At 40.8% G+C, this 26,677-nt stretch overlaps 5 protein-coding genes across 9 annotated transcripts; 3 read left to right on the plus strand and 2 right to left on the minus strand.

Annotated features, from left to right (window-relative positions):
* Positions 1 to 44: 44 nt before the first annotated feature.
* Positions 45 to 5,540, plus strand: tmed8 (transmembrane p24 trafficking protein 8). 2 transcript variants are annotated; one of them, XR_010669126.1, is made up of 8 exons: positions 45 to 355; positions 606 to 787; positions 1,158 to 1,338; positions 1,420 to 1,574; positions 1,728 to 1,926; positions 2,100 to 2,730; positions 3,067 to 3,187; positions 3,304 to 3,331. XR_010669126.1 is itself a non-coding variant. In XM_020629962.3 (6 exons), the coding sequence occupies exons 2-6, from the start codon at positions 3,069 to 3,071 to the stop codon at positions 4,451 to 4,453; spliced, it is 810 nt and encodes a 269-aa protein (XP_020485618.1). In that variant the 5' UTR covers positions 2,527 to 2,730; positions 3,067 to 3,068; the 3' UTR covers positions 4,454 to 5,540. The 2 variants fall into 2 exon arrangements, 1 of the variants encoding a protein (XP_020485618.1); XM_020629962.3 differs by lacking the exons at positions 45 to 355; positions 606 to 787; positions 1,158 to 1,338; positions 1,420 to 1,574; positions 1,728 to 1,926 and adding exons at positions 3,512 to 3,605; positions 3,772 to 4,065; positions 4,236 to 5,540 and having other exon boundaries at positions 2,527 to 2,730; positions 3,067 to 3,178; positions 3,304 to 3,397.
* Positions 5,541 to 6,836: 1,296 nt separating this feature from the next.
* zgc:163014 (uncharacterized protein LOC100038766 homolog) lies at positions 6,837 to 11,162 on the plus strand. Of its 3 annotated transcripts, none has more exons than XM_029276643.2 (15): positions 6,837 to 7,034; positions 7,121 to 7,285; positions 7,353 to 7,458; positions 7,633 to 7,758; positions 7,845 to 7,958; positions 8,186 to 8,299; positions 8,404 to 8,517; positions 8,705 to 8,873; positions 8,957 to 9,085; positions 9,187 to 9,374; positions 9,493 to 9,689; positions 9,793 to 9,884; positions 9,969 to 10,023; positions 10,263 to 10,360; positions 10,521 to 11,162. In XM_029276643.2, exons 1-15 carry the CDS (start codon positions 6,973 to 6,975, stop codon positions 10,742 to 10,744), a joined length of 1,953 nt encoding a protein of 650 aa, XP_029132476.2. In that variant the 5' UTR covers positions 6,837 to 6,972; the 3' UTR covers positions 10,745 to 11,162. The 3 variants fall into 3 exon arrangements, with proteins under 3 accessions (XP_029132476.2, XP_029132475.2, XP_020485797.2); XM_029276642.2 differs by having other exon boundaries at positions 7,636 to 7,758; positions 8,705 to 8,888; XM_020630141.3 differs by having other exon boundaries at positions 6,838 to 7,034; positions 8,705 to 8,888.
* Positions 11,163 to 11,175: 13 nt separating this feature from the next.
* gstz1 (glutathione S-transferase zeta 1) lies at positions 11,176 to 13,165 on the minus strand. 2 transcript variants are annotated; one of them, XM_020630106.3, is made up of 9 exons: positions 12,959 to 13,165; positions 12,553 to 12,604; positions 12,405 to 12,472; positions 12,155 to 12,235; positions 11,932 to 12,057; positions 11,777 to 11,852; positions 11,632 to 11,684; positions 11,493 to 11,542; positions 11,176 to 11,371 (listed from the first exon to the last, which is right to left on the minus strand). In XM_020630106.3, the coding sequence occupies exons 1-9, from the start codon at positions 12,986 to 12,988 to the stop codon at positions 11,245 to 11,247; spliced, it is 663 nt and encodes a 220-aa protein (XP_020485762.2). In that variant the 5' UTR covers positions 12,989 to 13,165; the 3' UTR covers positions 11,176 to 11,244. The 2 variants fall into 2 exon arrangements, with proteins under 2 accessions (XP_020485762.2, XP_020485763.2); XM_020630107.3 differs by lacking the exon at positions 12,959 to 13,165 and adding an exon at positions 12,699 to 12,931.
* A 233-nt stretch (positions 13,166 to 13,398) lies between these two features.
* aldh6a1 (aldehyde dehydrogenase 6 family, member A1) lies at positions 13,399 to 20,108 on the plus strand. Its single transcript, XM_020630149.3, has 12 exons — positions 13,399 to 13,551; positions 14,145 to 14,186; positions 14,279 to 14,353; positions 14,864 to 15,025; positions 15,119 to 15,197; positions 15,626 to 15,928; positions 17,046 to 17,167; positions 17,483 to 17,672; positions 18,176 to 18,357; positions 18,453 to 18,632; positions 19,470 to 19,568; positions 19,673 to 20,108. Exons 1-12 carry the CDS (start codon positions 13,513 to 13,515, stop codon positions 19,775 to 19,777), a joined length of 1,578 nt encoding a protein of 525 aa, XP_020485805.2. The 5' UTR covers positions 13,399 to 13,512; the 3' UTR covers positions 19,778 to 20,108.
* Positions 20,109 to 20,304: 196 nt separating this feature from the next.
* Positions 20,305 to 26,226, minus strand: bbof1a (basal body orientation factor 1a). The gene is made up of 11 exons (XM_065966429.1): positions 26,049 to 26,226; positions 25,685 to 25,937; positions 25,530 to 25,595; positions 23,934 to 24,077; positions 23,769 to 23,849; positions 23,607 to 23,677; positions 22,843 to 22,987; positions 21,805 to 22,298; positions 21,494 to 21,598; positions 20,669 to 20,737; positions 20,305 to 20,478 (listed from the first exon to the last, which is right to left on the minus strand). Exons 1-11 carry the CDS (start codon positions 26,090 to 26,092, stop codon positions 20,379 to 20,381), a joined length of 1,572 nt encoding a protein of 523 aa, XP_065822501.1. The 5' UTR covers positions 26,093 to 26,226; the 3' UTR covers positions 20,305 to 20,378.
* Positions 26,227 to 26,677: the final 451 nt, after the last annotated feature.

Below are 26,677 nucleotides of genomic sequence, written 5' to 3' on the forward strand. Positions count from 1 at the left end.
TAAAGCCAGAATTACCCTTTATTTACGCATCCATAAAACACTTAGTGTAAGATTCAAGTTCAACCTTATTTAACCTTAAGAACTCGCAAAGACTTGAAATATGTTGGGGTCGGAAGTTGTCATGTTGTCATAGAAACAGGTGGACGAGGCCGATTTCACGCCAAGCTCGTCGGTTCACATCTTGAAAGTTTAAGACGATGGTGGACGTAACAGCTGGCTTGGGCAGTTTTTCTTTTGAGACTGGACTGTCCGAGGAGGAGAAAGAGTTTATACATCTTCGTGCACGCGCCGCTGGCCTGACATTTTGCGGGTGCGCGCACGCGGTGTTCCTGTGCAAACTCGCGCAATCGCTGAGGTAACGTAGCCTTCCTTTTGGTCTCTTTTTAAGTTTCTCTGAAACCGGTGGCAACTCTACAATAACACTGACGTATATTTACGGTACTGATCAAAGTCCCTCATCCTTTCTTAATGTGTTTTTCCTTATTGTCATTTAAATTTGTGTATTGTTTTGATTTATGTTGGGAACCCCCTTTAAACGAACTTGTAGGCCACATTTCATAATACATAAATGATCAATTATCAAACTCTTATTGATTCACATTTAGATGTATGATCCGAAGTCGCACTGCAAACAGAGGCTCACTGGCATCTAAAGAAGACAGAGACCTCTGTGTTGGGATTCTGGGGATGGGTCACCTTGGAAAACAGTTGCTCAAGTCCCTCCTTGAAAAGCCCAGCATCAAACCTTCAAACATTAAGATCTCCAGTAGAAGACCAGAATCTACAGGTATACTGCTGCCAAAGTCAGCCAATAGTCCCAGATATGACAATAAGTAGCCACATCATAACATGACTGTAAATATTAAGTGGGGGGGGGGGTTGCTCATCATGTTGAGTCAAGGTTTCTATAGACCGGGGAAATAACATTGAGTATTAAAAAAAAAATGATGGGGATGGAACTAAATATTTAACTATTTCATAACAAAATACCACAGTGACCTGATTTTAAAAACATTCTCCTGCTTAGAGTTTTTATGTTGAGATATTTAGGATTAAATGAAAAATGACTTTCCTAAATTGTGTCTTAACCTACCATGAGTGTTGAGAAAGTCCAAATGAGATGGCTTCTGAAGTGTGTGCTGTTTGTTTATTTTCAGTGGAATTTATGCCGGCCGGGGTTGAATGTTTCTTCAACAACAGCAGACTGGCAGCAGAGGCCGACATATTATTCCTTTGCTGTCTGCCCTCTGACCTCCCTAAAGTTTGTGCTGATCTCCGCTCTAATCTATCAAAGCACTGCCTTGTGTACAGCTTCACTTCAGCTGTGCCTGTCTCGAGGTAATACCCCACTCAGAAAGTATTACTTCATGTTTGTTGATTATCAGTCTCTAAATTCCTCTGTTTTTATCTATTTTTCAGATTGGCACAGCTTCTTGGACATGACTTTATTCTCAATCCTCAGTATGACTTTGTGACTGGTGATGCTGCAGAAGTGTGGCGGTCCTGCATTCATTTAAAAACAGTCTTCACTGATCCTTTGTTGATAAGGGCTTCCTGTCCTCTTACAGGGAGTGGTATATTATTTTTCATTATTTAAAAAATACAAATCTTGAATTTGAATTTAGCACTTTAAATCAGATCGTATAAGATCTAAGGAGACAAATGTGATGCTTTACCCATGTTTTGATTTTGTATATTTAAATGCAGTTATATTCCTCTTTATTCAGGCGGCATTTCTCTGGGTCTAAACTGGGTGTGTGCAGCGTTGTACAGCCTGCTAAATATCTGCACCGTGGCCAGACTGGGATCTAGTGACGCTCTCTGTCTGATCAACAAAGTCCTTCAAGAGAAAGGGACTCACGCTGTGGAATTAAATGCACAGAATTTCATAAGTGCATCATGTGCATCTTCTCTTCTATCAGGGGAGTAAGTGCTACTCCAGAACATATCATGTTTACCTCACTTCTGCCAATTGAAAAAATGTAAATCCCACTCAAGGATACAGCAGGTTATACTTTCATGTAACGATGAAAGACAAAATGAATAGAAGCTTAAGTTGAAATAATTACATATTGTCCCTTATTTTTTTTTCTTTCAAGGCCCTTCCCCTGGATTTCTCTCACTGATGCCCAGACCAAAGACACCCCACTGCAGTGCTTTCTATCAAGAGACAAACCTATGAGACAATGCATCTCTGCAGTTTACAAGTTACTGATGCAAGATTAGACCACACCATCTCTGAGTATCTTCCAAGATATTGTCTTTGTAAAAACAGTAAAAAGCAGAAATTGTCAACATCTCCTTCAATACATTGCAATGCTTTGTAAATAAAATCAGTTCATGGAAGAAGAAGAAAAAAAAAAAAAAAAAAAAGCACAATTCATTCATTGCATAAGTGCAGATTTAACAGCAATGTTTACATTACATGAAATATAAACACAACTAAAAACTTTTACAAATGTTCTACAAAAAAAAAAAACACCGAAATTAAAAGTGAGCAGAGGACCTCGGTACTTCACAATCGCACATTTTCGGCTACACTCGAGAAAACACGGAAGTGTCAAAAATACGGGACTATTTTTTTTTTCTTCCCTCACACACAGAAACAACCCAGTGGATAGATCCGTCTCATGATTGTGATGTGGAGAGGGGTTTTCCCCCGATGGCTTGCTTTCGACTAGTGGAAGTGAAATCTAATCAAACTCTCAGATTTCCCGGCGTCACATCGTGGTAAGACTAGTTTTTAATCTGTCTGCCCTCCGCCTCGCCTCCACTTTCTGTGTTTGCTAGGTAGCGTTAGCCTTCACGGATGCTAACCATCGAGCCGGGCGGCTACAGGCAAATGTCCGATTATGAAATTGCAACCAGAGGAGGATTCAATGTACATTTCAACTGCTTGAGAAGTTGTGTTGTCGTTCATGTGACCCTTTAATGTCTGACAGGAGTTCGTGTGCATTTCGAGGTTAGCTTTCAGTGCTGTCATCTTTTCCTCCCTCCGTGTTTGGAGAGGGGCGGGGCTTCATCTTTTCCAGCCACGCAGACTGACTGAGGTGTTTGTCTTTACAGCCATGGAGAGATTAGAGGCCACATCAGAGCTTCAGTCGCGGCTCTCCTCTCTGTCCTTCTCATCTTTTCCTGGAATAACATCTAATCAGTGCGACGACCGCCCGCAGGACAGGTAAGAAAGGTAGCCTGTTGCTACTTTAGGTCTTTTTTTTTTAATAAAGAATCACTGTTGATAGTTATACTTCCTGCATTCTGATATATTTTTTTTTTTTATTGATGACACTGTTTGCTCTTCAGGCTCCAGAATACAGACCTTTCACAGAGCTGTGTCCAGTCCAAAATCCAAGCTGATATGGAGGAAACTAAGGAGGATTCAGGACCATATACGGAGGTAGTTAATATTTAGGAATGTGTGGAAAGCTCTCAATGGTTGTCGATAAAAGAGAAGTGCAATACTGTCTGATTTCTTAGCTGTTATTTAGTTTGGTGTCTGTTCATTTTTGAGGGTGATGAAGAGGTCCCTGCTGAGGTGGCCCCGGGGGAAGGCAGCGAGGAGAGCAACAGCTCTGGGAGCTGTCAGCTCTCCGCTGAGATGAAAGGTGAGGGCCTGCCGATTGTGCCATCATGACGGCTGCTTTGTTTTTTTTTTCTATGATTAGGATCCAGAGTATTCATACGTGTGTTCACAGTGAATTACAGCTATAAAAACATTCATTGACTGCTATATACACGATTCTTCATGTCACTTGTTCCTCCTGATTGCAGCCCAGATGCCGCCCCTGAACCCCCCATCAACATGGACATCTGCTGCTCTGAAAGAGCTTAAGGCGAAGCTCCGCACGGAGGAGGACAGCATGGTAACAGTTTACCGAGGCGACATCATGACCGTTCACGTGCCCACTGTGCCCGAGGCCAAAAAAGTGTGCTGGGAGTTTGCTACAGACGGCTATGACATTGGCTTTGGCATTTATTTTGACTGGACTCCCGTCACAAGCCGGTCCATCACTGTACACATCAGCGAGTCGAGCGATGATGAAGAAGAAGAGGAGGAGCTTGAAGGTTAGTGTTATCCTGACTCGCACTGTCTCAATCATCACTACTTTTTCTATCAAACACATTGGTCTTTCTGTGTCTACAAAACACACCACAATGCTGTTTTAATGTGTTTTCCTCTAGCTGCTGCCTGAGCCAGTGTCTTGACTTTGTGCTTTATGTGGTTTCTGTTTCAGGGCCTGTCAGCAACGGAGACATCGAGAAGGGCTCCAAAAGTCGTTCAAACTCAAGCCTGGGGGAAATCCTACCTGTTTACCGCCAGGACAGCCACTTGTCCGTCCATGGGGGGAGCCACGACTTTCCAGGTGAAGGCACTTACCTCCTGAAGTTTGATAACTCCTACTCACTATGGCGAAACAAAACTCTTTACTACAGAGTTTATTACAGTGCCTAAGATGCCAAATTATTGTTTATGAATGTACTCTTTACTTTACAGAAGTATACGACTCTGTAGAACAATGAACTATTTTTGATTCCAAACATGGAAAAAGATGAAGTTATAATATATAAAGGTTAAATATCTATTTTTATCATAATCAGCTTGTGTTTATTTCCATATATAGTCAGATAGTTTTGGAGACAACATTTGCTCGAGTGTCTTGCTGATAGTTATTTGAAGAAGCCGTGCCATGTTCCCATGAATGCACTGTGCTATTTGGTCATAAAACATATATCGTCTTCAGTCCCACCATTTCTATGGTAGCAGTGATCAGGGAATACCTGCACAGGATATTTTTCACCTCGCCAGGTGCTTAATCAGCAGTGCTCTGCAGAAAATTGAAAATTCTCTTGTTGTGTGTGTGTGTGTGTGTGTGTGTGTGTGTGTGTTTGCGTGTGTTTGCGTGCACATTCTATGATTATGTTGCCACCTGTATGTATCCTTCTGCTTTGTAGCGTAAGTTATTTTTTGATCTGTGTTGAAATAAACCATGTGATAATGAAGAATATTATTATGTGTTTCTGTGCACAGAGCTGTCTTCTGTCCTAGTTGTGTGTTACTAAATGATGTAAGTTGAATGTACTGATAACAGTTTTCCGAAGTGTGCTTTTTTTTATGACACAAATAAAAGTCAGCCCTTATCACAAAACACTCTTATTATGTAATACGTTCAATATTTACATTTGCCTCACTCCCCCTCTAAATTGCAGGGTCACGAGTAGGGAGCGGTTGCAATATTTCATCTAAATGTATTCTGTGCACAAGTCTATGGAAACTGAGATCATCGTGTTTCTTTTTGAGTTTCCTTGATGTTTAGGGCATACATGTGTTCAACAGCTTTGTTACATCCTGTTTCTAATATCCATGCCTCTACCGCATTCAGCTGTGCGCATGCTTCCCAAAGATGTCACAGATTTGGCTGCTCAATCTGTATACAATGTAACCGACTGTGTTTAAGTTGCCCATGTTTAATGTACTGTACCCTCACTGTAAGTCATGATGAGATTCGTTATATCCCACAATAAAGAGAATATTGTCTATATTTTTTTGTGGTTCATTTTGCATCGATTCTGTGTAGGGATGCAAATTGCAATATTTTTTATTGTAATTGTATTGTTTGGTTAATCTATAATACTTGGGAAATGAGATGCAGGTAAATGTAACAAGACAAATACTGTAAGTCAGTTTTGTGTGTTGTCTCTAACCAACCAAATCCACTTATTCCACCTGAGACCCTATCATTTCATACCAATGTCAAAGCAAGATCCAGGATTAGATAGTGCTTGAGGGGATGGTCCCCTGTGTTTCCATTAAATTGTGGCATTAGGGATTTGATGTAATTCTTAGAGGTACTGATGAAACCAAGTTTTATTTTTAGCCTCCCCAAAGACCAGTCAGAATACAATTGCACTTGTGTGACTCACCATTTTACTTGATTACTTGAATAATAATCATAGTCTTATTTACGTTCATACAGTTAGACTCTAATGGTTTTCAATAAATCACAACGCTGTATTAGATGTATTAGAGAGATTCATACTTTTTTGTATTTCACACTATCAACAATGAATAAAATTTCAACTTAACAACATTTTGTTGCACGTTCTCTGTTGGTAAAGGTAGATGTGAATCAACAGTACTGTATAGACAACAAAAAGTTCAAATAGCCTCACTCACTTTCCCACTTTTCACACAGCTGGAGAAATCATTTAATCAAAAAAAAAACATGCGAGATCAATTTACGCTTTAAGACATAATAATAATAATAATAACTTTATTTATATAGCACCTTTTAAAAACACAGGTTTACAAAGTGCTTTGACAAACAGCAAAAACAAGAACAAAGCAAACTAAACCAAACACAGAAGAACATTAACAACAGTAAGAATATAACTGATGCAAAATACTAAAAATAATTAATAATAATGATAATTAATAATAATACCCAACAGACATATATAACCCGACCATCACAAGAACCATTATAAGAACCCAGGCAACACAAGAACCCAACAACAAGAGCTGAGACCAAGACGACCAAAGATTTAAAAATATGTAAGAAACCAAAAGAGCTGAAAAAAATAAATTAAAAGATAACAGCAATAAGAAGGTAAGAGCAGTAAAAGAAATAGAAACAAGTGGTTAAAGGATCAAAAAACCCAAAACTATAATAATAAAAAAAAAAAGTAAATATAAATATGAAACATAAATAGACATAGGCCTTCTGTAAATCATTATTACAATGACACTGTATGAAAGACCGTATCTAAAACCTATTTGTAGTTTAACACAACAGCTATATTGTGTGTTTCATTAGGCCTAATTTAAAGCTGAGGTTTCCAGGTGCGCCTTCTCTCTGCGTCCTCGCGCTCAAGTCAGCCAATCAGATGCGATTAACCGAGCTCCAGGTCACACCAAAGTGCTGCTCGTGGTTTGAAAGTGTACACTTCTTGACGAGAAGACTTTGAAACAACATGGGGAAGCAGAGTTTCTATGTGCTGTGCTCCCTGCGTGACGCTCCCCGACAGTTTATTAGGTAGGCCTTAAAGAAATACCGGTATGTAGTCGCTTTAACCCCGAAACAGCATCTTAACCATGTCGTCTGGGATATTCAATCTGCAGCAAATCCAACCGAAGGTGCTTCCAAGTCCACGTGCCCCTGCCTCTTCCCAAACAGCTGGTGGTGTTTGGTCTTGGAGAATGGAACTATAATGAGACAACAATCTCTGTAGAGGTTGTGGTCAGTGCTGAAGTGCAACAAATTGGGACCCTGACATCTCAAGCGAGGTACGTTGACCACTTTCTGCAAAAACACTCGACACTGAATGGGTAAAATTGACCTTTTTGAACTCAGGTGCCTGACCTGGGAGGGGGAGTGGAGCTCTGACATCGTCTTAGTGGCAGCAGAGAGAGGCAGGAGAGGAGTTTATGGAAAGATTGTGCTAACAGTGTGTGGAGAGGTAGGATGGTTTTAGTTTTATGTGAAGTGGTAGCCTAACAGCTCCCTGTTAATATCCAGCATAAGGAAACCAAACATATTTTTTATTTTCTTCAGATTTAGAAGGCACATTCACCCTGGGTTAATATTGTACATTTCCTCTGTACTATTTGATGCAATGTCATTGTCCTTGAAGCAGGCACAGGATAAATCCAGTGTCTTCAGCAGCACTCCTCTGGTTCAAAGGAAATGTCTGTTCCCAGACAAACACAATGCCACTGATCTCTCTTCAACCTTAAATCAAAGCATTGCAAACGAAACGGTGAGATGTGTGAAAAAATATTATTGGTTTTGCTTTTATTTGTTCCTTTTGTGTGTGCAAATTGTCTACACTGTCCTGCCTTTCAGACAACTGCTGATGTGTCACACTTGGGTGAAAGTGCTTCATATGCAGACATCCAAGTAAACAAAGTTGACACCAGCATTTTCACTATGGGAAAGAAACCCCACGTTTGGCCTACGGTAAGAGTCATGCCTAAGACTAACTAACTGCACAACTGTTTTCTCTAGTGCACATTTATTTTCTTACTACAAGTTATTACTGCACTTTAATCTGAACAGTAGCTGCATTTAACTTGTTACAATTTAAATGTATATCTTTTTTAGCAATTAATGTCTTTCTTAAAAAGAACCAAACAGTTCAAATAGGTTTTATTTTTGAAACATGTCGATGTTGTCCTGCCTTGCAGATTAATGCTGATGTGTCACACTTGGGTGAAAGTGCTTCATATGCAGACATCCAAGTAAACAAAATTGACACCGGCATTTTCAGAATTAAAAATAAACCTCCAGTTTGGCCTACGGTAAGAGTCATTCCTAACAATAACTGCACATTTGTTTTCTATCATTTAATGTCATTCTTATGTAATATGTATGTTTCCAATGTTAATGTTGTAACACCTTGCAGATTAATGCTCATGTGTCGCACCTGGGTGAAAATGTTTCTTCGGCAGGGATCCAAGTAAACAAAATTGACACCGGCATTTTCAGAATTGAAAATAAACCTCCAGTTTGGCCCACAGTAAGCCAAACAATTAACTGTATTTTAATTGATTATTGTAGTTTATATCACTCATTATTAAATTGATATCTTCATATCTATTGATATATATCTTCATTTAAGAAGTCTTCTGTGTTTCTTTTAAATTGACTCTATGGTTTGAAACCTGCTATTTAAATAAGCTGTCTTTCCTTGCCTTGCCTATAAGGAGAAGACACCAAAACGTACAGTTATCAGTAAGAGAGGCCAGCTCGCATGGAGTTTAGAGGACGAGGACAGTGACAGCCTCGCAGAGGACATTGACCAAGCTTCCACCCCCAAGAAAATGAGGATGTCCAGGAGGAACAGTCTAGAGGAAGTGATGGCGCAGATAAAGAGTGAGAACAGAGAAGGTCAGAAACAAACTTTTACAACCAGTGCATTCTTATCTGAGTCTTATTTTCACAGTGATCATGTTTAGTTTCAGCATGTCCATCGAAGCGCTGGAGCCACACAATGTGTTTGAGTGACCCTGACACCGCCATCCTCATCGGAGGAGAGACAGCAGAACAAAACTACTGCAAGGACTCCCTGTGGAAGCTGGAGTTAGGTCAGTATGATATTAGTATATTTGTGCTTTTACAAAGAACTTTTTTTCTTTTCTTTTAAACATTTAGTTTCCTTTCTGACCCTTTTTTTTTTTTTTTACAGATAATGACTTCTGGTTCTCTATGAACTCCTCTTCTTCTGGACCGGTACCCCCATGTGCTCGAGGACACTCTGCCACCTATGACCCAGACTCTAAATCAGTTTTTGTTTACGGAGGCCTGAGGGAAGGTCAGCGCTACAGTGAGCTCTACATCCTGAATACTCAGACCTGGAAGTGGAAGCTTGTCACTGTAGGTTTTTTTTTTTTTTTTGCAAGCTGTCAACATGCTGAAGTTTTCCTTATCAAACGCTCCACTAGAGTTTTTGAAATGCTCTCTTTCTGCTTTTTTTGTGGATTTACCCCTTTAGGCAAAAGGGAACATTCCTAATTTGGCATATCACTCTGCAGCCTTTTATAAGAAAGAGCTTTTTGTCTTTGGTGGAGTTCAGCCGAGCCATTCCTCAGCAGATAAACCCTGCAGTAATGCTCTGTACATCTTCAACCCAGAGTTTGAACTCTGGTACCAGCCCATTGTGGAGGGGGACAGACCTCTGCCTCGGTTTGGGTAAGCCTTCTTTTCAAAATCCCCTACAGTGAGTTAACTTCCATCCAAATATGTTTCCCTTCCGTTAAAACATGAATCTCAAGGTTATGTTTGTGTTAAACAGACATTCAGCCACTCTGATGTCCCATAAATTGATGATATTTGGTGGTCGTAAGACGGCCACCTACCTGAATGATCTCCACGTGCTAGATCTGGGTAAGAGGAACATCAGATTGCTGCACTAGGCAACGCTTTTGACTCCAGCTTTGAAATGATTATTTATTTTCTTAATGAGGAAAGGATTCATGGAGTACACAGCTGTGAAGTGCAGAAACATGCCACCGCTGCCTCGAGGGTGAGTACGCATCTACTGATCGACCTTGAGAAATGTCATCCATGTAGCCATCTGGTCTTTTGGGTTTAGGCATTTTGGAAGAAATGAACTGCATTTGAATTTCATGGTTTAAACACAACATCTATCTGAACTCTCCATTTATCTTTACATGAAATGATAGAAGTCAGGTGCTTTAGTATTCTGTAGAAACTGGCTTTACAACATTAATGTGAAAAGTGTTCTTGACTGTACATGGACAGGTTTCATGCAGCTGTGCCGGTGTCAGACAACAGGATACTTATCAGCGGCGGCTGCAGTGCAATCGGAGCTCTGAAGGATGTTCACATTTTCAACACTGGTGACTTTATAATTTGTTTAATGCACTGTATTTTATAAAACTATATCAGCATGACCGATTGACTTCTCACTTTTTAAATAAGTAAAACATTTTAGGACCATTACAGACGAGCTAGTTTCCATTGTGTCACAAACTGTTCTGTGATTTTCCTTCCTTTCAGACACCAACATGTGGAGCTCGGTGGCGTCTCCTCTGCTCTGCTCAAAGCCTCGTGCAGGACACAGTATGATACATTTGGGATGCTCCAGCCTAACGGAAGCTGAGAAGTATGAACAGGGCAAAAGTGTCCTTGTTGGGTGCAGTTTGCTCGTGTTTGGAGGATCAGACTGCTCTGGCACTTTCTACAATGACATAGTGAAGTGCTCAGTGGAGCTCTCTGGTTAGTCCGAAGTGATGATTTTGAGATCCAAACAGGACGATTGGTTTTATTATTCCAAAACAGTACAAGTGCTGTGATCTGTCCTGATGATGTGACAAATCAGTTTCTCAATGTTTATATATATATATTCCTTAAGGTTATATTTGTTGTTTTTGTGATTTATTCTTTCCCCTTTAACTTGAATATCGCTTCTTTTTAGGAGTCTATTTTTAAATAACCATCACAGAGATCTCATGCTGCATGCAGTGAAATGAGAGGTTTTGTGATTTGCATAACAAATCTGATGTATTTTACACATTAGGTTATGACCTTAACCTGTCCCCATACCAGTGTATTGAAACAAAGTGCTGGACTGGGTGAAATGGATGAAGGCAAATGCTAATAAATGTTTTTTACTCAAAGTTTCCTTGTAATTCAAAGTAACTATACTCCACTGTATTTTTCTTTCAAAGCATTTTATTTAACAAAGTACAAAGTTGCTTGTGTTATTTGAAACTGTTGAGTTCTATGCACGCAGGTCAGCAGGTGTGTCTGGTTGGTTAGACGGGTGGCTTACTTTGAAGGCATCAATCTCAAGTAAGGTTTGATTTAACCTTTTGATAGTGGGGTACTGCTCCATGTCCACTTTGAATCTGCACAGATTAAAGACAGATGGTATTTAAAGTGAAGAAGGTAAATAATGTTGACTCCAGGTTAAGAAAAGTTCTGAATGAGTTTATAATGAAGTTCTATTTTTAATGTCTGATCACTTACCTCTCTGCATTGTAGACTTGTGGAACCAGACAGATGTCTGCCATGGAGATCTAAAAGAGACAAGATGGATGTTTTTTTTTTTTTTTGTTTTTTTTTAATCAAACTGTGGTAACACATTATTCCATGGTCAGGCTCTTACCTCATCACCCACACAATATTTCCCTGCTGTTTCCTTCAGAAGCGGCTCGAGAGCTGGAAGAGAGAGTGCACATGAATAATATTGTAAAAGAAGTCTGGAGAAGAAGGAATACAGTGGATGGTAAACTGGATGCGCTTCCACCAACCTTGAAAGCCACGATCAATGAAGTGCTGAGACCACTGCACCTTTTCTGCTCCTATTTTCTGAATGACGTACAAATTCTGAAGCACAGAAGTTTTTTTATTTTTTTAGTAATAAGTAACAAAAGCTGACTAATCATTTGGACTGTATGGTTCATACCTGCAGTGGCTGAATCCCTGAGGCAATAATATCACTTATGATCCGAACATGTGCACGCTTCTTTGGGTCTGCTGGGAGAAGCCGAGCCCCTGGCCTGGTCTCATCAAGGTACTGGATCACAGCCAGCTTTGTGAGCAGGAAACCATATATCCATTACATTTCAAGTGGATAAAATGTGAATGATTTGCAAGATTCACATGGGTGAAGAGTTTGGTGGACTCACTGACTGAGACAGGGTGATCCCATCGATTTCAACTGCAGGCACTTGTTGCATGGGGTTCAATGTCTTGTACTCTTGTGTACGCTTTAACACAGGTTTTTTTTTTTTATTAGATTAGTTTGGGATTCTCAAAAGCTTGCAAGAAATAAGTAGTAGTAACTAGTCTTATATCAGGGTTTTAGAAAATAGATCTCCCATGTTTTCATGCACAATCATTTTGTGTTTATACACAGCATGAGAATCTAAACTGTACCTGCTGACCTCCATCTTTGATTAGGTTGACTGGGACCTGGTCATATTCAATACCTTTGAGAGCAAAAGCTGTTGCACAAAAAAAGTAAATGATCGTTTTGCAGACATCAAAATCCAACTAAGCAGACACATGCTGAGGCATAACTTACCAATACGAACCCTCCAGGAGCAGGAACTTCTGAAGTACCCATGAAGAACAGGCTACAAAGAACAACAACACCAAAAGCTTTTAGTCCATTTACAAAAGAAAACACATTTTTCCCTACGCAGATTAAGTTTCTGTCTACTAGTTCACCTTGGTTTGGGTAGCCATAGCTTTTTTTTGCCTGTACTGTTCCCTTCAACTAGACGGAATCAACTATTGAAAGCAGATATTCCTCAAGTTCACAGCCTCTCCATCCTCCAGCAACCAATAGCATGTGGCCCTAAAATCCCTCCTACTTAATCTTTGGTCCATGACTAAGCAACAACTGGGCTCCATATGGTTCACATTAGCGACCCAGTGTGCACACACACATTACACTTTGAACACAGCCAACAGTGTTTTTACTGTACCTTGGACATGCAGGCTAAAGACAAGTGCATAGTTATGTCTGGTATGCCTGTCTGTCAAAATGACGTCGATTAAATGTTGCACATTGCGGAGCAAAGTGCCACTTCCTGTCTTCAATGATAAGAATTTAATGACATATACACACAGCTTGGCTAGGATGTAATTTCTGAAGCCTGAGAGAAAACATTCATTGACTTGAGCTAGCTTTTCACTTCAGCTCAGGGTTGCGCAACACCGATTTGATCTTTTAACCAATGCCTGAGCGGCTTCTAACTCTAAGGCGGGATTAGCTAAAATGTCAACTAGTGATTGGATAGAATCCTGATTGATCCCGTTAGACAGAAGAGTCCTGATTGGATAGAATCCGCCAATCAGGCTATGTTATTGATGGGAGTGCGAACACGGAGCGAATAGCAAACCTCAGATGTCCTTTACACCCGCCCACAGGTAATACAACTTTATTAAGAAGAACTGCGAAAGCTGTCTTCTTCTGGCCACCGTCCTACCTGCAGAGTTGGTCAAGTCAAGTCGACCTGCGCGTAATAACATTTCCAACATGGCAACAACAGCATTACGATCCGTACTGAAGGCAAAGGTATGTTATGAAGCCGATGTAGGCCTATTTCAAACTCTGCTCAATTGCAAACGACGTATGCAGATTTGACAGCTCACATTGTTTACAAAGTGCAATGTATTATGTGCTGCAGGATACAAGATCCTTGTTCATTTACACACTTGTATTACTCACACAGAAGAATAACTGAACCTGTTTCATCTCCTCAGAGGACTTGTGATGATTGGCTATCACCTGCAGACTTTTCATATAGCACCACCTCATATGAACTGATTCATGATTCAAACAAGGGGCCTGCCCTGAGTTTTTCTGTGTGTTTATTGTACTATTACTAAAAAAACTTGACCTCGTTAAAGGCTTGTCACTCTGCCCCTGTTGGCTGGACTACATTCATTCTTCCAGTCCTCTTGACTTTGTCCCCTTCAGGCCTCCTCATGAGGCCACATAATGTAGTTGCTCATTAATCTGGTTTTGCCATCAGGCTGAAACTGGAAACAACCGGCATTGTTTAATAAGTGTTAGATGTAATATGTAAACCAAACGTAGCAGTTACTTTTTGGATGGATAGTATTTTTGCATTAGATTTTTGACTCCCTGTTGTGTTATTTCCTCAGGTCCCACTGAGAACTGGCCGCATGTGCTACTCCTCCTCAGCGGTGAGACAACGTACACCCACTGTCAGTCTGCTGTTACACATTACATCAAATGTCCTGCATGGGTAATTAACATCATGCATCTCTCCTTGCAGTCTACAATCAAGCTGTTTATTGACGGGAAGTTTGTCGAATCCAAGACGACAGAATGGCTGGATATTCACAATCCTGTAAGTGTTATATTGAGAAATGGGACACCTTTTGTTGCTGCATCCAACCATGTAGTTATCTTAAATAAACCTGATGTAACTGGATCATGATGCTACGCTGTCATTTGGTAACTCTAACATTGATCAGGTCTGTGCAGATGTTTAACCTGTTTTGTGTTACATCATTTTTTGTGCCTCTGTAGTTACAAACTAAATTTCCTTGCAATATAAAATCATATGTTTAGTTCGTATTTGTGTTATAAGCTCATTGACGGTATCTTTCACAGTATATATATATATATATATATACATGCAAATATATTATACCAAATCAGTCTGACGGCTTGTAAGGAATACTTATTAGAAATCACTTCAACCTGATGGAATTCCTGTTATTGGTTTGATAATCTCTGACCTGCAGATTTATGAAAAGCCATACATGTCAGTTAAATATCAGCAAGGTCTCGAATGTTTTCTGAACTAAAACAGCAAATGCTGATTAGAACAGACTCATGGCCTCCTCCTCTGCAGGCTACCAACGAGGTGATCTCCCGCGTACCCAAAGCCACCCAGGAGGAGATGTTAGCTGCGGTGGAGTCCTGCTCCAGAGCCTTTCACTCCTGGTCAGAGACTTCCATCTTGGCCAGACAGCAGGTCTTTCTGCGTTATCAGCAGCTTATCAAGGACAACATTGTGAGTCAAAGGGTCAGAAAAGTGTAAGGTGTATCTGAAAACATGAAGCAGAAAACGAAGGTGTGACATAAGAGGGGTCGTCTTGTGTTTCAGAAAGAACTTGCAAAGTCCATCACAGTGGAGCAGGGCAAGACTCTGGCGGATGCAGAGGGGGATGTGTTCAGAGGATTGCGTAAGTTTACCTCACAAACACACACACACAGAGGGGCTTTACTGAGGGAAACATAAGAGAACCTTTGCATGTTATGTAGGCTTTGACTTTTGGTAAAAGGGAAAGTTAATGAGTTATCCTAGCTCCATGTGTGCCCTTTAAATCATTGCTGCTAGTTGTCAACTTTGCCTTATATTTGATAAAGAATGAACCAGGGCTGGAGGCGCTTATAGAAATATCAGCCTTCTTTAACTCTCCTACATCTCATCGTTAAATATGAATGTACAGCTTTCACTTGAAATTCTAACACACAGAACTTATTACACACAATGTTAACACAAAATAAATTTGTCTCAGTTAAGCAAATCATTCACACATATCCAAAACTATTTCAAACCGAATAACTTACGGTGTATGTGGCATGTTGAGCTTCTTCCTTCTCTTTGCAGAGGTCGTGGAGCACGCCTGCAGCATCACCTCTCTGATGCTCGGTGAAACTCTGCCCTCCATCACAAAGGACATGGACACCTACACCTACCGCCTGCCCCTTGGGGTTTGCGCTGGCATCGCTCCCTTCAACTTTCCTGCCATGATCCCCCTGTGGATGTTCCCCATGGGCTTGGTAAGTGGCAACACCTACCTGCTGAAGCCTTCAGAGCGGGTGCCGTCCTGCGCCATGCTGCTGGCCAAGATGCTTCAGGATGCTGGCGCTCCAGACGGGACACTCAACATCATCCACGGCCAACACGATGGTAAGAGTTGGTGTCTTTCGCTTTTAGCCAGTGATCGACATGGGTTTGGTGTCTCTTTTGTGATTTTGGTGTCTGAAAGAATTTATGTAGTGTATCCACAGCAGTGAATTATGTAAAACAATATAAAACATGGCAGATTTAAAAGCCATATTTATAAAGATATTTCTGAGAGATAACAGAAAGATTGATTCCCCCTTAAAAGATGAATCTAAAAAACGTTTTACTCGGTCTTGTCACAGTCTTAGACTTGGTGGACTCTGAATTTAAAATCAAAACCAGTCAAGACCACCACTGATAGGCTATTTTTTCACGTCATGAGAAGTAAAACGCTGCTTTCTAAAAGAACAAATCCATTCATAAATTTTATTTTTATCCTCTGGTTATGTCTGCAACCTCCCTGGTGTTAAGGTCTATGTGAGTGAGATTTTTCATTGATATTTAATATCTTGTCTCGGTCTCGTCCTGCCTTGGTCTTGGTCTTCACTCGGTCTAGATCCCTAAATGTCTTGTCTCGGTCTCTGAGCACTCTGGTCTCAGTTAGTTTGGTCTTGACTACAACACTAAACGCCTCAGACACATTATGAGGAAAAATCAATTGCTCAATCAGACTGTATTCTATAAAATAGATGTCTTTGGATGACATTATGTTGGACATACAGTAAGTTATTAGCTCATGTCATCTTGACTCTCATAAATTATATGAAAAGTAAAATAAAAAAGGTAATTGATGTGTTTTTGTCACAAAATAAATAATAAATACATACAGGTAATAAATACCTTGATTTAAACAGATTTATAAATATATAAAAATGAGGAAAGATGCTAATCATTCATTTTTAAAGGTAGTTAAAGCTCATTTAATTTTGCTTGGTGATGTATACCAAGCTCATTCATTTTCTTAAACCTTAATAACTAGTGTTACCTCACAACTGAGAAGTATCTATAAAAAGTCTGTTTCCATAATCCCACATTTTTTATCAATTATTTCAGTAGTCGTGTAAAATTGAGTGCAAACTAGTATTTAGAATAGAGGTTATTATCTACATTGTTTGGTTAATTTATATTTAAGATGTTCTTTGATTTATTAATTACATTTTTGGATACATTTCCTCCACAGCTGTGAACTTTATTTGTGACCATCCGTCCATCAAGGCCATTAGCTTTGTCGGCTCAAATCAAGCTGGGGAGTATATTTACGAGAGGGGATCTAAAAACGGCAAGAGGGTCCAGTCAAACATGGTGAGTATGAGATGAAAGTGCAACATGATCTGACTCCTGTAAATGAACACAAGGGGGCAGCATTGGCCAGCAGACTCTTGTTTAAGGTCACTGCTCCTCGTACTGCCTGCTGAACGGAAGAGAGAGAGTGCAATACAGAGATTTCAGCTGTGCATCACTGCTTTGGAGTCAAGTTGTGAATAAAAGATGTTCCCTCTATTTCATGTGTCCATCAATAACATACGGATTAAATTTGTGTAATGTGGAGGTTGATTTTATGTTTCTCTGATATTGAGATCAAACAGCAGAAGGCTAACCACTTCTTATGCACTGTAGGGAGCCAAGAACCATGGTGTGGTGATGCCTGATGCAAACAAGGAGAACACTTTGAACCAGCTTGTGGGTGCAGCATTTGGAGCAGCGGGACAGCGCTGCATGGCTCTGTCCACAGCCGTCCTGGTGGGCGAGGCTCGGAACTGGCTGCCGGACCTGGTGGAGCGAGCCAAGGCCCTACGAGTGAACGCAGGTACCGCACCCCGTCACTCCACCCTTCACCTCTCTCCTGAGCCTCTCTTCCCCCGAGGGCCTTCGGTTTAGTCATCGCTGTGGCCACCCACGCCGCCTTAACCACACCTCTCGCCTTCTGCGCTGTTGTAACTCTGTGCTGTGCTGGAGTCAGCTGGGAGAGACGGCCGGTTGAGTCAGCCATGCTGCAAATTTGTGGCCAGATCTGCGGCTCAGACCTAAACAGCGGTTCAGAGCATCAAAACCTTTTCAGAAAAAGGATGGTGTAGAGTAAGATTAAGAAGGATTTTCCCTGTTTGCCATGATGCCACTCTAATTTGTGTCATACACAGGAAACCCATAAGTATCCATTTTTGAGGGTGTGCCTGTAGGTGCCCCTCGTCCTGGCTTTTGCGTGTTTGTGGAAAAAGACATATTTGAATGTCAGTGCCCCGTAATGTGCTCACATCATGCGAATGCCATGCTATGTAACCTTATAGCTGGTTGTTTTTGGGGCCCTGCTAGGAGACCAGGCTGGAGCAGACGTGGGGCCCCTGATTTCTCCGCAGGCCAAGGAGAGAGTGTGCAGCCTAATCCAAAGTGGTGTGGACGAGGGAGCCCAGCTTCTTCTGGATGGCAGAAGTGTTAACGTCAAGGGTTATGAGAACGGCAACTTTGTGGGTCCCACCATCATCAGCAATGTCACAGTACGTAGGTTTAGAATCATCTGGTGTATTTACCTTCCGAGTACCTTTTTGAAAACGTAACAGTAAAAGTGTTGATTTTTTTTTGTGCTCCACAGCCTGGCATGAAGTGCTACACTGAGGAGATCTTTGGTCCCGTGTTGGTCGTCCTCGAGGCAGATACTCTGGAAGATGCCATCAATATGGTCAACAAGAACGCCTATGGCAACGGAACAGCTATCTTCACCACAAATGGTGCCACTGCACGCAAATACACTCACGAGGTGGACGTGGGCCAGGTGAGTGGCTGCAGCCTCCAAATGTGTTCCTCAGTTTTTAGAGAAAGGAGACATTCACATCAGTCTGTCATGTCTATACAGCATCTCAAGCTGGAGGCTCATCGCTTTTCTGTTTGTAAAACCTTCACGCATTAAAAAACAAAACAATTATTTTCCATGTCAGGTATAGACTTGTTTGCCCGAAACCTAAAATAAACACCTTCAGAAACCCCTTTCCCTCCTACAAATAGCAATAACAAATATGAGTCTTTACTGAAAACAGAGGGACATAGAAACATTTTTCCGGGTAGTACTCGAAGAGGGAAATCTTAAATTAAGCTCAAAAAGGGATTCCTAGGGTCCTGTTCATTATCTTAGCGTAAACATGGCCAGCTTTTACCCTGTTTGTTTGCCTTTGGATCCCAAGTTATGCCCTGTGTTTGCTGTTCACATGTCGGGGAATGCTGTGCAGGCCATGTGCTGTACTCCTCTCCAAACCTCGATGCAACAAACATCTACTTTTCCTTTTTTTTTCTCCTCCCTGCACCTTCGCCAAAAGGCCTTAGTGTTCCAAACCTATTCCGGCTGTTTCAAACATTTAAAACCAACCATGCCAAGCCTCTACTGCTTTCATAACAAAATGTTTTATTTAGTTTTTTCACGCCTTCAGTAAGAGCATGCTGTGCTTTATTATAAGCCAGGTTTAGCTTTGTTTAGTGCCATCTTGTAAGCTTGATTTTTAAAGAACACAGATATACCACTTCTCTCATCTGCATCATAGCACTTCAACATCTGGAGGAATTAGTTTTCAAAGCTCACAGTTCTGTGAAATTAAAGGATAAATACTTGTTTCTGCAGGTGGGAGTCAATGTTCCCATCCCGGTGCCACTGCCCATGTTCTCTTTCACTGGATCAAGAGGATCCTTCAGAGGGGACATGAACTTCTATGGAAAACAAGTACGACCCCAACAAAAGCATCTTAACGTTCCAGGTGTAAGAATAATGTATAGTACATGTGGCAGTGTTTGGTTTTGATGGACATGTTTTTGTTTTCTCTCCAGGGTATCAACTTCTACACACAGATCAAAACTGTAACCTCGCAGTGGAAGGCAGAGGACGCCACTTTGAAAAGTCCTGCAGTTACCATGCCAACTATGGGACGCTAAATACTCCACAAGTGCATTTGTGAAGTCTTAATTAGACAGACGACACGCTTCTTCCACATACAGTATATAAAACAGACTAATAAGTTCAATGTGAATATTTTATGACTGAAAGTTTTTAAATACTTTTATGTGAAGATACTTTCTAAATACAACCACTGTTGCCAATAACTATACAAAGAAGATGTACAGCTGAGGCGATGTTTTTTATCAATGTCATCATCTCCAATACAACACCAGTATTTAAACTCTTGTGTTGAACAGTGTAGTGTGTATAAACTTCATAAATAATGGATACTATGAATACACTGCATGGTATTCCACTGAGCCAGCATCCACTGATTGTTTACAGATTTTGTATATTCTCTGGGGCATAATTTGGTACCAGATCTTTGTGGGGAGAAAGCAGTTTTTTTTCTTGAGGAAACATATCCTAGAAATAGATTAAAACACACATCATATATGAAACAGAATACTCACACTGTATAAACATGCATGGTAGGATATTTATAACAAGCACAAACAGACTTTTGTGTCCAAAAGCACACATGATTGCCACACTGTGAGAAGCACTTTGATGTGCACTACAGAGGCCAATCAGAGGTCATGTGGTGCGTATATCCGGTAGGCTGTTTGGGTTTGGGGGGAGAGCGGGTTCAGGCGCGTCTGTGATGAAGGTCGCTCGAGATGGCTCCTCTTTAATTCTGAAAGACAGTCATCATTATGCAACGCTAAGATGCAGCTGTCTTGATAAATCACATGTTGGCACTTATGTTCACACAGCCGATGCTTTCTAAGCTAAACATGAAATGTGGGACCAATAAATCTGCACAGGCCTCTTAATTGCAAAGATTAGGTAAACTTTTATTCTCCTACATTCCTTGAGTTTCTTACCTGGCAGCATGGCTGTCGATGAGGCTCTTCTCAGAGGAGGCAGACAAAGCCAGATGTTGGTTAACTTTCCTATCACAGAAAATGCAGACTTGCAGTTAAACATAGAACCTCGAAGTGCAAAGCCATGTTTTAGCACATAGGTGTCTATTCACTCGGGCCTGCAGCCTGTCTTGGATAGAGGGGGCCACCCTAGGTCAGCACGATTCACATCGACTTCAATGTTGCTAACGGACTCTGGAGTCGCCAAATGTTCTCTGTTATTCTGCAGGACTAGGTGCCAGACCACTGAAAACATGAATATACATCGCTGCCTGCCATACCCCCATACATCCAGATCCCCTGCGCACTCCTTCCTGAAAATCATGTTACCAGCTGCTCTTTGACCACAAGTGTTCAAAGAAAAAAAATAAACAGCTAGTGCACGTGAAGAGGGGCCAATCGGCTGAAAGCAAATCGACGTGACCATATGTTTGTTTCCAAGCACACGACTTTGTGGCTGGGCCTATTTTTACTATTGTGCCCAGACTCTTTCTTCATTCTCTTTAAGCAGCTGGATGGAAAAGAAAATTGGTTGAAGCCTAAGTGATGTTTTATGGTATCCTCTTCTTCTGAGAAAATGGCTGTTTAAAACATTAAAAAGAGGGAGGAGTCGTGAACTACTGCTTGGGTCACTTCAGCTTGTTCTTCAGAGGTTAAAACATTCAGATTTTTCTGTTTATTTTTCGAGGATTACAAGTGTACTGTACAGGAATATTTGAGATAAAAAGCAACCAGCAAGACTTTTCCTGAAACAAATACAAGATAGTAGTTTGGAAGTTGTATTACCTTACAGTCTGTCCATTCATCTTAGCAAAGAGAAGTCTGAGAATGTGTTCCTTCTGCTCCCAGGTGAGATCTGAGATTTCAACCTTGCTGCCTGGCTGATGAGTCCTGTAAAAAAAGGCAAAATGAAACCAAAGTCAATTTGACCTTAACTGTTTTCTTTTCCATATATAGTCTGCACTAAGATGAACCACAGAGTGTAAGGTTTGAGGACCTCTGATTGAGCTGAAAGTTACTCTGCTCTGATAAATATGAGGAATTAAAAACAGACAAACTGTTGTAGAAGTCAAGGAAATGATGGGAAGTGGCCCTACCACTGTGAAGCTGCCTCCATGTCTGAATGCACAGAGTTGGTACTGTGGGGGATTTTATGAAAGGTGCGGATGGGTGGGAACCGAAGCTTTCCGGCTGTAGCTTCTCTCAGCCTCCGGTGATAAGCCTGCAGCGCCTCCTTTTTGTACTGCAGCCTGCTGGCCATTATCTCCTGCTTCACTTGGGCCAAGGCCTCGTGGAAGAACTGCTCCAGCTCTGTACGCTGTTCCACAATGGTGCCTGCTAGCTTCTTGATGTGCTGCAATTCCCCTTCTCGCATGTTCAGCACTTTTTGCAGCTTCACCAAATCTACCTGGCTGGCCTGGGTCATTACTAGGGTCTTCTCTTTCTCCTTCTCAATCTCTCGCTGTGATTCCCCCACTTTTACCTCGAGGGCCTTCTCCAATGACACCACCTTGGCCTTAAGGTGAGATAGCTCTTCTTTCTGGGCCTCCATCTGAGCAGCATTCTTCTTTACAATCAACTCAAATGTGTTCTGCGTAAGTTAACAGAAGAGCAAAGTGTTAAAACGGATGACATTTAGCTAACATTGGAAAATATTTCAATTTCATGCCAATGCAGAGCTGAAACAGATAATGGTTTGTATGCTGGCTGCTGCGCTGCTGAGTGAGCGGCCAAAGCTTCAACAAGGTGGATTTACTCTCTGTATTTACTGTCATCATCACAGGTAAGATTAATGCGCCCAATATTTATTTGTCTTGGAGAGTTGGTGCCAGAAACCTGTGAAGAAGAAGCCACTAAATTTGAACCTATCCACCGGTGGAAACTCACCACAACCACTGACCACTGAGAGGCTGGGTAGTAGGCAGGAGTTGGAGGGGAGTAAGGCCACAAGCAAAATACACAGGGTCAGCACAAGTAAACAACACAAGGGGAAAATCCACCTGAAATATATTCTAAGCAGATCTGACAAGTGCTCCATAAGTGAAGTGATTGAAAGGTGATGAATGGCGTCTATCCAAGCAGTCCCGGTGCCTCATAGTAACATGGCTGTTTGCTGTCTGATGGTTCAAACACACCTTGTCCAGTTCCAGGGATGCATTTTCCTTTGCCAATGAACTTGTCACTTTCTGAAGCTCATCTGCCTCCTTTATGTGATACTTCAGCGATTCATTCAGACGGATGTTCTCCCTGAACACAGACCGCAAGGAGTCGTCCAACTGCCTAAATAGTTTACAAAACAAACAGAAATTATTATTCAAACCTACATTGAGTCTTACAAATAGAAAACAAGGCTTTTTGATAGCTGAGGTTTTCTATGATTCAACAGGTTAAAGGTTTTGCATGTGAGGAGATTTAGTTCAGATTATGTAGAGCCAATCTAAAGTTTCTTGGTTAACACACAGAAATTTCAATTACCTTGGTCAGAGTACTTGGCATTTAAAGACAAGCTGAGTTGGTTTTAAATTCAATAAACTACTGATGCCACGACTACACCTGCATGATCACCCAAGTTCAAACTGTAAAGTTTTACGATCTGCAAAAATAAACCCAGCAGAAATGTACATCAAAGGTAATAAACTGTGGCTTTCCACGCATACATTACCCACTCTTCTTGAGCCAATGAAGATGACTGTTGGCTTTGCTGATGTACACCAGTGGTGTGAGTGTGTGTGTGTGTGTGTGTGAGTGAGTATTTACATTATATATACATATGTATAATGTAGTGTGTATGTATGCAAAAAGATTTTTCTTTTCTTTTCTTATTCTGAGCACATCCAAGTGGAGTTTAAAGACTAAAGAGTAAAATAAGATTAAAAAAGGGAAAGCGAAACACGCTCACGCAATGGCTTGATTGTGGGCCTCCTTCACTACCGCAGCTATCCTTTTCTCAGCTTCACTCTCCAGCTGAGCCTGCAGTGCAAACACATTTCAAAACTCACTTGATGTTTCACAGGGACAATATCAACCACTAACTGGTTTTTAGGTGATTGTTAAAACAAACCTTTTCTTTTAAGAATTTGCACTCCATTCCGTTCAAGTTTTCCCTGTGCTCCTTTTCAGCTGCATCCATGCATTCTCTGACCTACAGAAAGAACATTGGTTGACTGAAAAAAACAACCACTTTCTAATCGGGACCCTTTTGTATTGTGTTTTTTTCCCCCCTCACATCACTGAGCTCCTGCTCCATATGGAATTTTGTCTTCTTAAACTCCTTAATTTTCCTCATCCCATCCTGGATCATGTCAAAATCGCTGGACTTCTTTTTGAACAGATCCTTCATGGCATTGATTTGAAGTGTGTAATCGTCCGCCTGTCAAAACCAATCGTATATTTAGATGCATAGGATGAAAAACATTTTACATATTTAATAAATGCCTTAAGTGTTTGAATGCCTCCACCCATCTATATAGATGCAACAAAGTTCCCATAACTGCGACTTGTATAAGTTGGGGATTTTTATAGCAGAGTTCACACGGGCCATGCTCTTCTGCAAAACCAACTTAAGCACAGATCAGTCAGGCTAAATACCTCAAGATGCTACTGTGGAGAAGCCAGTCAGGGCAAAAATGTGACAAAATGACCAAAGTCATGAGAGACTGGCAAAACAAGCACCCACAAACATATACATGACGACTAAATGAGAGGTTATCGACCATCTGATTACAACTTAAGGCCTAATCGTTATTCTTCACATAACTCTGTCTACATCAATGGACCAATCAGCCATATTTCTTTCAATCTGTGTGATCTGACAAAAATCTAGCTTTTTAAAAATATATCAAAAATTGTGTGTGAACATGGCTTTTTGCTCAAGCTGTGCAGAAACTGCAGTCTGGAAAGCCTTTATTGAGTAATGATTTGAAAGACTGAGTTTCTTGACACTTTCATCATGATTTCATCATTTCTTTCTTTTGAGAAAAAAACAGGGCATTCAGCGCCTTTAATGGGGCTGTTTCCATTAGCTAATTTAATTTTTAGAATGAGAATGAGGACTTCTTGAAGTCACATCTTAAGAGTCAACCACAAAACAGTATTTTTTTTTCTCAGTGACTGGACCTATGCGACAGTTGTCTAAAATAGAGATGTTTCAAGCTTGTCCAGACCATGCCTCTATTTTCCTCCTCTTATTGGACTCCAGTTTACCAGCATGAAGTAAGAGCTGGAAGATGGAAAACAGCTGCTAGCAAAAGAAGCAGAAGTTTTTTTTATACCTTTTATTTTGTCCAGTAAAGCCACTTGAATTTTGTCATGTCAGTTTGATAGCTTGATCTTAACAATGAAGAGCAGAGGTCAGTGAGGATAAAAGGAGTCAAAATAAGTCCCTTTTGGTGGGTACAGTGTTATGTAACTTAAACTGGTATTTTAAAGTAAGAATCTGTGTGACAAGTGAAGTATGGTTAACACATCAAGACCAGCAGTGTGACTTTTCCCGGCCAAGCACTTTCAAATTAGGCTACGCATTTCTCCTGTGGCCACCGACATAGATTAAAATAACATTAAACCATGTAACTCGGAATGTGAGGGTTTGTTTTTTTGTTTTATGGTCGCTTTGTTTGCTTGTTGTTTTCTTGCATAATAAATGTCAACATAATTACACACAAGACAGCTGCTAAGACACAGCGCAGCACATTTTTCAGATGCAGGTTTGAGCTGCGCATGATAAATCACAGCCAATGGCCATAGCCTTACTATGAACCATGTTTTATGTCCTGGATGGAAGTTGCATTTCTTTTCTTGTCGCTGTGTTTTTAAATGAACTCACCAGTTTGTTTTGCTCTTCACGGGCGAGTAACTTTTGGCTTTTGAGGCTCTTCTGCAGCACATGAATCTGTCAGAATGGAGAACCTTAATTGAAATGGTTCAGCACTGATTGTGTTTATCAAATAATTCATGCAAACTTGTTGTAACCCTCCGTACCCTCTCCTCTTTGGCTGCATCTTGTCTCTTAAGAAAGCCAGTCATGTCGATTGTGTCCTTCTCCGCGCGGAACATTTGGTTGGTGAGCTCTTCATTTGCGCATGCCAACTTGCGGCAAGCCTCGCGGTACTGCACGAGCGACTGGTCGGTGACCTGCAGCCTCAGCTCCCAGAGGGCAGCGTTCGCCCTGGCCTTCTCCACATCTGACTCTTTATCCGCTTTTGACTCCTGTTTTGCTTCTTTTTTCCCTTTCCTGTCGGGAAAATACGTTTTTAAAAAAACAAACAAACAAAAAACGTGTTCGACTGTACACTTTTAAGTCAATGCACACGCCAAATGTAAGCCCAGGACTATGCGCACTTACCCGGCCTTGACCCTCTTTACTTTGGCGACTTTCTTCTTCGGCATGACTGGAACTTTTTCAGGCTAAATTGCGACACAAAAACAACACCGTGCTCCCTACAAGGTGAAGTTGTTCGGTAGGCTTGATTACACCAGTTTCAGTTCGGCTATCTGTAGTCCCAACATTGAATGTTTGTGTGGTGTTGTTGCTATGGAGACACTGTCACACAGGAAAGGTCAAATTTCCTTGCTACGTAACGTGACCGTTCGTTTTACATAGGATAATAAATAATAAATAAATATCTGATAGGCGACACAAAACAAAACCAGATTCAACTTTTATTTTTGAAAGGCAACGCATGACAACACATTCGGCTATATTACAAAAGAAAAGCACAAGAAAAGCCTAATAAATGTGCCTTAACTGAGATAGATAGATAGATAGATAGATAGGCTGCTTTATAAATATTAATAATCAAAGCCTATTTTAAGATGAGCAGGTTATAGCCTATTATGCAACAAAATAGAGAAAAGTTCGGTATGCACTGTAGTCTATAGGCTATAGTCTAACAAATAGGTTTGATAGGCCTATATACTATTTTTTTTTATCTTTTTAGACTGCATTAGCCTATTTACAAATGTTAGGGTTTA

This window comes from Labrus bergylta, chromosome 18 (assembly GCF_963930695.1).
Source record: "Labrus bergylta chromosome 18, fLabBer1.1, whole genome shotgun sequence".
In the NCBI taxonomy this organism is placed as follows: Eukaryota; Metazoa; Chordata; class Actinopteri; order Labriformes; family Labridae; genus Labrus; species Labrus bergylta.